The sequence below is a fragment of the Helianthus annuus genome, chromosome 13, assembly GCF_002127325.2.
Source record: "Helianthus annuus cultivar XRQ/B chromosome 13, HanXRQr2.0-SUNRISE, whole genome shotgun sequence".
NCBI classification, from domain to species: domain Eukaryota; kingdom Viridiplantae; phylum Streptophyta; class Magnoliopsida; order Asterales; family Asteraceae; genus Helianthus; species Helianthus annuus.
Window position 1 is genome coordinate 80,896,886 of NC_035445.2, and position 12,831 is coordinate 80,909,716.

At 39.6% G+C, this 12,831-nt stretch overlaps 1 protein-coding gene across 1 annotated transcript; it reads left to right on the plus strand.

The window, feature by feature from the left end:
• Nucleotides 1-3,110: 3,110 nt before the first annotated feature.
• On the plus strand, nucleotides 3,111-5,118 carry LOC110898320. Its single transcript, XM_022145084.2, has 2 exons — nucleotides 3,111-4,698; nucleotides 4,791-5,118. The coding sequence occupies exon 1, from the start codon at nucleotides 3,265-3,267 to the stop codon at nucleotides 4,648-4,650; it is 1,386 nt and encodes a 461-aa protein (XP_022000776.1). The 5' UTR covers nucleotides 3,111-3,264; the 3' UTR covers nucleotides 4,651-4,698; nucleotides 4,791-5,118.
• Nucleotides 5,119-12,831: the final 7,713 nt, after the last annotated feature.

Below are 12,831 nucleotides of genomic sequence, written 5' to 3' on the forward strand. Positions count from 1 at the left end.
TTTTTTTTTTTTTTTAATAGATATAAACTCATGGATTAGGATGAATACAAAGATCCTAATTGTAATTGTAAGAAGTGTAACAAGGATTTATAGAGTGACAAGTGTCCAATAACCTAAAAAAACCAACTACACAAAAAAACCCCACTACAAAAAAAAAAAAAAAAAAACCTTAAACATCCACCACCACCAAAAACCTAAACCCCCCCCACGTCACCCACCCAAAATATATATATATATTTTTGCCGAGGGGGTGAGGGTTTAGGTTTTTGGGTGGGGGTGGGTGTTTAGTTTTTTTATATTTTTTTTTAGGTTTTTGAGGGTGGGGGGGGGGGTTAGGTTTTTTGGGGGGGTTTTTTTGTGAGGTATAGTTTTTTTTCTTTTTTTTTTTTTTTTTGCCGCGGGGGGGGGGGGGGTAGGTTTTTGGGTGGTGGTGGGGTGGGGGTGGGTGTTTAGGTTTTTGATGGTTGTGTAGTGGGTTTAGTTTTAGCTTATTGGACACTTGTCACTCTATAAATCATTCTTACACTTCTTACAATTAGAAGCCTTTGTAGAATAACTTGACCCATAAACTCATAACACAAAATATAAGCTGTTGATATCGGTACAGTATTGGTACATTTGAAATGACATGGCTTGTATAGCAAGACGAATAATGTAACCGATGTATATGGTTTTTTTTCCACCATTTTGGTTTGTATCACTTTTTTCGCTAGATAAATAAATGACTAGTGTGACAGTTATATGACAGGTATGATTTATATCATTTTTTATGCCCACCAATACGGTTTGAATGAAACAATACATCATGTGTCACTAGCGTCTCGGAGAGGTGGTGTGTTGTATATATATAAGCAGGGTCGGCCCAAGGGTAATTAAACCCAAGCAAAGGCTTGGGCCTTCACTTAATTAGGGCCTCTAATTTGAAAAAAAAAAAAAAAAAAAAAAGAGAAAACAGTTCGTGTATATATCTAAGCTGGGCTAAGTAAAAGCAGATTTCGTTATTCTCTTAGTGGTAAAGTTTTAGACTACAATAGGTTAAGGGTTCGATTCTTTCATCATGTTGATCATGACTTTTTTATACTTTTTTCTGAAATACAAAGCTAGAGTCAGTTTAACCTTAAACTATAATGACTTAAATAAAACACACACACAAACTAGTATTGCCACCTCTCTCGCTCGAGAAGCAATTGTTTTATCAAGAACATCGTAAGATCAAAAAGTGGGGCTTTATTATCTCAAAGATGAATCTTTAAAGTTCAAATTCTATCTGTTTAGAGATTTTAGTATTTGAATTTTCAAAAGTTAAAGGGTTTTTTTTTTTTTTTTTGGTGGGTAGGTTTTTATTTGTTAAACTTGACTTCTTTTTGTATGCTTCATTTTGAAATATGCCAAACATGGTCATGCTTCCGTAACCAGATATGTAATTTGGTATGGGTCGATAAATGTTCATAATAATGAAATGTGAAAAAGGGATCTGATTTTAGAGTTTACTTAGGGTCACTAAAAAGATTGAGACGATTTGCTTAGGCTCTGATTATTAGATAATATAAAACATTGTTATCCAAGTTAGATGGCACTAAGACCATGTGTACTGGGGCGTTGTTTTTAAAAATTTTTCATTTAAAACGCCCTATAACGCCCCGCCTACCACTACGGTAGGCGTTATAGGGCGTTATTTTTGGATAAATTTGTTGTTCGCGTTTTAATTAAAACGCCCAATTTGCAATGTGGTCTCTGACATCCATGCCACTTTTGTTGACTTCCATGCCACTTTTGTTGACAATTACTTTTTCCACCAATGACATCCTTTTAATTTTTCAACCTGACATCCTTTTAATTTTTTTTTCATTAAAAATAATATGGGCGTTATTGGAATAATGCCTCACTACACCACTTTATGCTATAATGCCCAACGCTGACTAGGATGGCACGTGTCGGATAATGCCCCATGGTGGGGGCATTATAACATCTTACCACTACACATGGTCTAAGGGTGGGGGTATCATTCAAACACTTTAGGATGTTTGAGTTTTCTCTACCCAATAATCTCATGTCATGTCAACTCCCCCCCTCCCCCCTTCACTTCTTATTTTCTACTCAAATCAAACACTAGGAATTATTTAAACACCCACTCAATTAAAAAAAATTGATTGGTTGTCTCTCTCCTCTCTCCTCTCTCTCTCCTCCATTGCTTCTTATTCACCTTCGGTCAATACTCACCGCCCATACCCCTTCTCTCCTACTCCCCACTCACCGATCAACCACCCGGAATCATCCCCCGTGCGGCACCCCACTCACCGATCCACCACCTGGAATAATCCCCTCGTGCGGCACCCCACTCACCGATCCACCTTCGGTGACCCGTCCCCTCTAAGTTGCAATGTTCATAGTTGACAACTAGTGAATCTGAATAGTAAAGTACATTGCATAAAAGGACATTTTTGCAATCACAAACATCTAATTCAAGAATAATAAATATTCTTTCTCCGTACTCATAAATGATCCCCAACAATGAGTATATATACTTTGCCCCCAATCTGTTTTAGTTATATCTACATTTTCCCTTGATCCCTTTTAGTTTATAATATCACAAACCTTTCGGTCTAATTGGACAACTGTAAATATACCATTCATTATAACTAAGTTTACTTTAACGTATAATCTAATTGTATCATAGGTATGATTTGATGACCACAGACTGATTCCTTATATCCTAAGAACATATACAATCACAAGCTTTAAAGACACCGTCGCACCATATTCTACTCTCACCCCAGTTAGACTTTGCCCCTTTAACAAACAAAAACGACTCCAAAACCACATCTCCTCCCACATAATCCAACTTTGGACGTAAACAAAAAAACAACTCTTCTCTCTTCTTCACATCAACACATCGTTTTCCTCTCTTCTTCACGAAAGCTCAAAAAAACTATACCAAAACGATCAAACAACAAAAAAAAAAAAAAAAAAGAACAGATTTTCATGAAATGAAATAGCAATAAATATTCACCAAACCAAAAGTTCATGCTATTAAATGTACATCTACCAAAACACATCAATAAAATATAAAAACCACCATGGGAGAAAAGATCAAAGGATTGCATACTTCAAAACAATTCTCCCAAAGTGATCTTGACATAATCACTATTCATCCCTATTCTCATCACTAAATACCCTCCAAAAAAAAAAACAAAAAAAAAACACTCATCCATAAATCATAATCACTCATCATCAAAAAAAGAAAAAAAAAAAAAAACCATCGCCATGACTGACCACCCTCCACCACCACGACCACCGCGCCTAGTTGACCTCCGTTCCGCCACCCAAATCCTCCACCACACCACCACCATCTTCTCCACGCGCCACCACTTCCGCATCCTCATCATCCTCTCATTCCTTCTCCTCTGTCTCCGAACAAACATCGAAAACCTCACTACTTTCCTCACTACCCACATCGACAACGACCCATCAATCGAATCACTCTTATCCCCATCTCAACCCCCACCTAACCCCACCACAAACCACCGCCACCTCCGCCGCCGCCGCCCCTTTCTCCAGCTCACCCGTGTCGGAACCCTAGACGATGATTTCTTCTCAGGGGATGAAGAACTTGACCAAAGATTCTTTGGGAATGTTGAGAACACCCAATTGAATAATACCCAGATCATTCTTGATTCCTTTCATCCCCAATTGGGTTTTTCTGATTCTGTTACAGATAATGGGATTAGGGTTTCTGAAATTGTGCGTTCTAGTGTCAAGATGTCGTTTAGATCAATTGAAAATGTTATTGTTAATAATAGTCGTAATAATAGTATTAATGATTCTGTAGTGGTAGACGATGGGAAGATTGAGAGTAAAAGTGGGTTGCAGTTGTTGTTTGTTGGGGTTGATCTTGAATATGATGAGTTGAATACATTGTTGTGGTTGATTGGGTTTTTGTCTGGTTGTTATGGGGTTATGATTGTTGCATTTGTGTTTACTCAAGTTTGGGTTCATGGGGTTGTGTTTGTGTTGGTGGTGAATGAGTTCTTAAGGAAGAACGGGTTGTTGCGTGAGACGTTTGAGAAAGGTGCGATCTTGGGTGCGAGACGGTTGTCGGGGTTTGTTATTATGAGATGGGTGGTTAGGGATGCGTGGACTCAGTTGTTGGGAGTTTACTTTTTTGGGGAGATCGAGGATCAGTATTCGCTGTTCAAGATTTTCGTTAGGTTGAAGTTTATGCCGTTCTCGATGGTGACACCTTGGGTTACGGGATTTGAAAAGGAGATTTATGGTTTTTTGTTGTCGTGGTTCTTGTTGGATATGGTGATGTCGTTTGTTTTCGCTTTGGATGCTTGGGTGGCTATGGTGGATTCGAGGAAATCCGGGAAAGAAGTTTTTAAAGAAGGGTGTCGCTTGTTGTCATTAATGATCAATCCCGCGATCAATCTCAAGTGCTTCGAAGGTATCGTTTGCGGGTCGTTTGCAAGACATATACTTACATATTTTTTTGGCAAATTGCTTGCCTCCATGATCCAATCGTTCATGGAGGTTTACTTTATGGTGGCATGGATGATACATTATCTCGCTGTCAAATCCATGGATGCTAGATCTAACCGAACATCTTTCGGTCGAAGAGAGCTTGAAGCCATGCTTAAAGACGATAGATGATCGTTTGGGTATTTCTTTTTTTGCAAAATACGCTCCGGTTATACAAATGTGAGTGTTTAATGATACAGTAATGTTTAGCGTTACCTTCGTTAGATGATATGAACTTGATGCTTTGTATACTGTGTACATTCTTTTTCCAGATGGAATGGTTGTTTTTCTTCACAAGTTTAATGTTAACAGCACGCCTCAAAAATCAGAATGTAATACACTATACACATATACTTCTGTCTGGTATCCGAGGTTGGTAGATCGAACGACTTCTTCTATATTCGGTTGTTGTGGTTTTAGACTTGTTTATAACTTGATCACTGTACTTAAGTTTTTGCATAACTTAGTTATGGTTCTTTACGATGATAATTAGAAAAAAACGAGGTCAAAATTTGATTAATGACAGCACATCTCTTGTTAAGAATCCTTTTGAAGATCAGGTTCGTTCATCTTGTAATAAAGCTGCATGCTTTACACTAATTTTCCGATCTTTTGGTAAAATTTATTTGAATTTAAAGACAGAAAAGGAATCTTTGATGTTTGATCCCTTGCACATCGAATAGCGCTGAGGAAAATGACCTCATGACAGTGGATATAGATTTAGGAATCAGTAGTGAAGTTGTTGATCCAGAAACACGCGTTAAACAAAGGGCTTTTTAGTAACTTCACATTGAAGACTACTAAATGACCCTTTAGGACATTCATTGAAATGCATCTTCATCATCTTCATGCGTGGGTCGACACGTGAAGTTTGAAATCCCTAAAAATTCGGGTTTCTCTACTGATCTTGCATTAAATCTGCACGCCTTTATACACGAATTTTCAAATATAAAAGAAAAAAAAGGCCTTTGAAATTCAGATGCAAAAACTAGATCTTCTGTCACAATGAACCACACTGAGGAAAGCGTTCTCGTTGCAGGGGATATGGAGTCTGGAACTAGCAGTGAAGTCGTACTCTTCTCGAGCTTTATCCAGCAATGCCTTGAACAAGGGGTCTTTTAGTAATTTCACACTGATAACAAACCTCCTTTCGTTTTCACCTACATAGACTACCAAATGACCCTTGGGGACATCCCTTGGAATGTAGTCATCATCATCATCATAAATGGATGATGATGTCCATCTGATTGCCCATGGGCACCATTTTTCACATCTTAACCATGCTACAACTCCATTTGTATGCCTCTTTTTAAGCCATGCTTTCACAATCTTCAGCTGCACCATCTTCAATAAGTATGTATATAAAGATGTGTGTCTAGTAGTGTCTATGTGCGCGCACGTGTGGGGGGGGGGGTGTGAGAGAGAGAGCATGTATTAATTGCAGGGGACTAGAAGAGATCTATAGAGTGTATATATGTTGAAGAGCTTATATCTTGTATATCCATCTATATATATATATCCATCTATATATATATATATATATATATATATATATATATATATATATATATATATATATATATATAGGGAGCCGCTAGAATGAGAACCACCTCGAGTTGTAAGAACCGCGAGAACTACACCCCACGGAACGCCGTTCGCCATGATTTTTTTTTTACAAGTAGATGTGTATATTATAAACACAGCCGTAAAAAATCATGGCGAACGGCGCTCCGTGGGGTGTAGTTTTTTACACCACAAGTTTGGTGAAAAAAAAAAGAAAAAAGAAAAAAAATTAAAAAACACCAAACTTGTGGTGTAAAAAACTACACCCCACGGAGCGCCGTTCGCCATGATTTTTTACGGCTGTGTTTATAATACACACATCTACTTGTAAAAAAAAAATCATGGCGAACGGCGCTCCGTGGGGTGTAGTTCTCGCGGTTCTTACAACTCGGGGTGGTTCTCATTCTAGCAGCCCCCTATATATATATATATATATGCATGGGCCTTTTAGAGATTAGAAGTTTGTGTACTACTTTGAAATTTACTTGTGTACTTTGTGGGTCTTTTTGGATTTTATGTTATATTAAGGCTGGGTCTATTCGCACACGCCGTTTGTCTTTTTGCACACTCAAAGCGCCCCGCTATGGCCAAAGCGGGGCGCTTTGGCTTTGGTCAACAGACAAGGACTGACTTCTGTCAGTCCTTGTCTGTTGACCTAAGCCAAAGCGCCCCGCTTTGGCCATAGCGGGGCGCTTTGAGTGTGCAAAAAGACAAACGGCTTGGGGTGGGGATTATTTGGGTTGATTTTGGTTAGTTTTGTAGTGATTTTTGGTTGAATTAGTATGGTAGATATTTTTGAAGTAAAAAATTTTTATGTGATATTTGCCGTTATGAATGGGAATTTGTTTTTGAATGATTGAATGTTGCCTTTTTTGAATTAAAATGTCGTTATTTTATTAAATTAACGTTGTTTTATAATTACGTCGTTACGTCGTTATTTTTACAGAAGGTGTATATAATAAGTTGAACGAGCGTTAAATAAAGCGAACACGTTAAATAAAATATACAGAAAGCATTAAACGTAAACAATCCAGAACCAACGTGATTTAAATAAAAGATTAACTGCAATATATATATATATATATATATATATATATATATATCAGTTTGTACATACAATACACAACAAAAAGGTACAACTGAGTCAATAATAATACATAACAAAACACTAAACAAACAAACTAATGTACTAATCCTCGTGCGGTGGGGACGGTGGGAGGGGAAGTGGAGGCAACGCAGCGAGCTCTCGTAGCTCAACGAGCGTCTGGACGATCCAGTCAATGCGTGCGCCCTGACGTCTGAGGCGCCGGTCGAAATCCCGAGCCACCTCACGCGCTACCGGAGGTAGGTCAGCGTAAACGTGCTGCGGGTACTGTGGCGGCTCAGGAGCTGGCTGAACTGGTGGTACGTGAACCTCCTCGACAGGCTCCTCCTGCGCCGGATCATCCTGAGCCTGAGCCTGAGCCTGAGCCTGAGCCTGAGCCTGAGCCTGAGCCTGAGGCTGAGGCTGACCCTCAGGCTGATCCTCAGGCTCATCGATGCCCAGAGCCTGTCGCTGAGCCCGTCGAGCCTCCCGCTGAACCTCAGGAGGGGCTAACACCCCAGGCCTCAGCTCGATAACAACCGGGATGACCTCCGGCAACACCTCTGGCTGCCAAATCAGCCCGTCAGCACCCCTGAACCGGAGCCCGACATCATAGGTACGGGTGATCTGCATAGCGGATACTGACGCGCGACCCAACCTAGATGACGGGACCGGATCGGACAGCAGCGGATCTAGCTCGGGCACGATCCCTAGCGATCGTGCAATGGCGGTGATAAACGAGCCAGTGTGAAGAAACCCGCGGAGCTGCCGATGGTATGCAGTAGCAAAGTAATCTGCCAGGCTGGCTGCTAGATCGCAGGGATGGCCGCGTAGTAGGCAGTAAAGAAAGAAAAGGTCACTAAGGTTGACCTTCTCCTTGCTGGAACCTCGCGGCACGATAGTAGACGCAATCACCTGGTGCAGGTATCGGAACAAGGGATCTCTGATGGTGGTGGCCTTTTGCCAGGATTTCCCAAAGGGAACCCGGGAAATGGCCCTCCAGAAACTAATAAGAGTCTGCCTGTCCAACATCGTAACAGCCTGCGTATATAAATCAGTATCAAGCTCAGGCTCAGTGTACAAACCTGTGTGGACAGCAAACTCCCGCACGCTCATCTCAAACTGCTGACCGGCCAGCCGGAATGTAACCTCGGGTACCGGAAATAAAGGGTCCTCCACGTAATCGGCCGGATGCGGCGCGTATGTAAACGTAGAGCAAAACTCGTACGTAAGCTCCGGGTACGAGTCCTCCATCGCCATCTGAAATAGGCGCGACCAAGGAGTATCTAGCCCAACTATGTCTCGCGCCCGCTCGATCTCCCCCACGGTAGCTAGCAGCTCCCAGTCTATCCCAACGTGCTCCCCAATCGGTATAGTGCGCAACCTAGCGCATCTCCCCCTCGCTCGTGACCCCACCGGAAACTGAAGATACGGACACTCCGGCTCCTCCTCGCCCCCCTCCAATCCCTCATCAATATGCTCAATCTCCTCATCGGATAAATCCATCCCTGCACGTTGATCAATTAAACAAATATTAATAATTATTAAACAAATAATAACTAAATAATAATAAATAAACTAATAATAATATTAATAATTATTAAACTAATAATAATTATTAAACAAATAATAACTAAATAATAATAAATAAACTAATAATAATATTAATAATTATTAATAATTATAAATAAACAAATAATTATTAATAATAATAAACTAATAATAATAATAAACTAATAATAATATTAAACAAATAATAATTAAATAATAATAAATAAACTAATAATAATTATTAAACAAATATTAATAAACATAATAAATAAACAAATAATAATTATTAAACAAATAATAATAAATAAACAAATAATAATTAAATAATAATAATAAACTAATAATAATTATTAAACAAATAATAATTATTAAACAAATATTAATAAACATAATAAATAAACAAATAGTTATTAATATTAATAAACTAATAATAATTATTAAACAAATAATTATTAATAATAATAAACTAATAATAATAATAAACTAATAATAATATTAAACAAATAATAATTAAATAATAATAATTAAATAGATAATTAAATAAAGAAAAAAAAAATAAACTTGAACCAAAGCGCCCCGCTATGGCCTCGGCGCGGCGCTTTGGTTCTTCATTTTGAAGAACAGCAGCGAACACAGCAGCAATCTAACCTCAAATCAACACAAACATGCTCTAAAATATACACTAAATGATACACGAAGACTAAGGGCTTTAGATCTAACCTTTTAGCCGCTGAAAAGCTCGGAAAATCAACGAAAATGGCTCGAGTGTGTGAAATCGCACTGTTTGTGTGTGTGATGTTGTTTGGGTGAAGTGAGGGGGGAGATGCCCCGCTTCAGGGTATAACGAGGGACCAAAGCGCCCCGCTATGGCCAAAGCGCGGCAGGCTTGAAGTCAAGCTTCTTCCAAAACACGTCTATGTGTGTGATCCGGATTTCCTGACCTGTGGATGAAAACAAATTAGGTGGCAAAATCATAACGGGAAAGTTCAAAAATAATAATTACCTTTATTTTCCAACTTTTTCAAACGACAGGCACATGGCAAACCACAGCTGGTAAAAAGTTGGCAACCACAGCTTGCACCGTAGGCTCTCAACCCGTCTTCCTTACGCTTTAGTTCCATACTCAAAAGCTCAATCGCATATATTGAAACCTTTCTGAGAATATATGCAAGCATGGGCTGATTCTTGTGGTGCGTCATCACTTTTCTGAGGCTTGTTTCAAAGGTATTTCTAATCTCGGTGTATTGTTTAGCAACAACATGATCAACATACAGTACAAGTTTATCCAGTGTGTTGCGATGACTTGGAAAGTGACTTTTTAATGTTGCATGCATGCTCTCAACCCTGTTGGTCGTAGTCTGGCGAAAGTTGATAGTTTGGTTAATCCAGCAAGATACAAACTTTTCACGGTACGGATCCAACCAGGATTTCTTCATATAATCATAAACCTCTAAAATTAAAAAACGTAAATAGTCAGTTTTTGTTATTATATAAAATTTGAACATAATTATGTAAGAAATACTCACGTTCACGGTCAGCTTCTTTCAGCTGTGCTTCAAAGTTTTCCAAGTTATACATGTATATTTCCTCGGTCGTAGACTCGCACAATGTCCAAAATGTACGTACGAATTCTTTCCACTCCTTGTCAGAGAATTTCCTCTTGCTGTTCTTATTAATATTTTGTTGAATATGGAACCGACAAAGATACTTATGCGCTTTTGGAAAAACTTGTTCACACGCGTTCATTAGCGCAAAATCCCTGTCTGTTAAAATCACGCGCGGTTCCATACATCCTGCCAGCATAGACTTGATCCTCTGCAACACCCATAGGTAGTTCTCTGACTTCTCGGCGGAAATTACAGCACAAGCAGCCGTAAACGATTTGTTTGTCGACGTCATGCCTACGACCTGAACAAATGGCAGGTTGTACATGTTCGTTTTGTATGTGGCGTCAATCATTAGCACATGCGGGAAGGCACACCACATAATGAATGATTTTTCGTGAACAAAGAAGACGTCTTCAACTTCGTTCGATATCTCATTCGTGCGCATGTAATAAGTGTAATTTTTTTCGATAAGAATGTTTTCAAGTTTTTGCATCGGAGAGTTACCTACATTTTTTTCGGCGTTGATCTTCTGAACAGCGTTGTGTATATCTTTCGGAATAAGCTTTCTAGCCGGATTGTTTTTTGTCAGCGTTCGCCAAATACTTTGGTTGCGAATATCTTGCTCTGCCAACTCCTTAACCAGTTTTTTGTCCTCCGAAGAAAGCCTTCTCGCATACGCGTGACCCTCGAAGTTTTCAATGGGAGTGTGGTTATGCTTCGCCTTCGTCACCTCGATCCTCCAAACACTTCCGGATGATTCCGAAAACCCGATCATCTCGAACGGGCAGCCTATTTTCTTGCTACCCGTTTTCCTCTGTGTAGCTACACTCTTATGCTCCCCGCCAAAAGTACATTGAAACCAAATCTTGTAATTCTCTCCTCTTTTATTCGACCTCTTTGTCACAATGAGGTAACCATTGTCTTTTGCCGTGTCTTGTACCCAACGCACCATCTCTTTACGTGACGAAAAGGTCTGCGTTGTATCAAACGAAAATGTAACCGGGTAACAACCTTCCTCGTCAACAGACGCATCCTCCGGCTCACCATCGTCACCGACATTCGAATAGACTTGATGTTCAAAGCTTTGTTCACAACCGTAACTCTGGGTTGGATAACACTCCTGCTGTACAAAGCTTTGCTCGCCACCGTAACCGAAATTTGAATAACTTTGATGACAACCGTAACTGTCGTTTGGATAACACTCCTGCTGTACAAAGCTATAGTCGCCACCGTAACCGAAATTCGAATAACCTTGTTGTGCGTAAGGGTCCTCCACAGGGGTATTCAAATCCAGCTGCACCGTGTTATCACGATAACGAATGCCAGATACAACCTCTGTCTCCCTCAAGTTGGACGACACCGGTTTCTCAAACGAGTCAGAAATAGCGGTCCCCTCGTAAGAATCAGGAACAACCGACTCGTCAGAATAATCACCGAAAAGATAGTTACTGAACCACGACATCGTTTTTTCAAAAAAATTAACTAATAGAGCAAAGAAGATCGACAGAAAACAAGGCCCGAAAACTATTCGAGTGATGAATCTGTTGTCTGGCTAGTGATTTAAAGCCAGAATTTGGGATCGAAGCGCCGCGCTATGGCCAAAGCGCGGCGCTTAGGGTTCACGGGGTGACTGAAACCTAGTCACCCTTTATGTCTGTCAGTCTGTCACTCAGTCAGTCATTCGAAACCTCGTATCACCTTTTGTCGCCCTAAGCGCCGCGCTATGGCCAAAGCGGAGCGCTTAGGGGTGTGAAAATTATTTTGGCGTGTGTGATTAGCATGATCCTATATTAAAGTTCTTATTTTTTATACGATATGGTACAGACATGTAGGTGGCGTGATTATTAGAAACGTGTACAAAGTCGCAAACATCTTAAGTAGCAATGCGCACACACATTTTACAAAATTCCAAGACAACACGTAAACATTGAAAAACATGTCTTGCCTACCTTCCTCGTATATTTGTTTGAGATATCTGTCGTTTTCTCTTTTTTGTCAAAACATTTGTCCCGACATTCATCACTAACACGACACATGCACCACAAAGGGTCTTAGCATCGTCGTGAGTCAATGACCACATCATAATTGATTGATACTTGTAAATCTAGTAACGGAAAGTAGAGTATGTGGCATAAAGATTGTGGTTAAAGGAGTTTGATAATGATTGAGCAGGTTCGACTAGTGATCTCATCGGCCAAAGTGAATCAAATCACTTTCCACTAAAATCTTTTTCGAATTATTTGTTTCCTTTTTGTGTAAGATTTTGATATAGTTTACATGTATATTTTAGAGAATTGTACATCGCATTTGGAGATATCATTTGAGTTATTTTATTGAGATTACAAGTGAGAAAGTACTACTAGATGCCATTTGTTGATAGTGATTGAGATACCGTACAAGGAAAATGATTAAACTCCACCAAGTGATGCATCCCCTCAAGCAAAGGGAACATCGGTTTATATCATATCAATTCCTACCCCAATATGCAGTAGTGGTGGGGACTGCTAA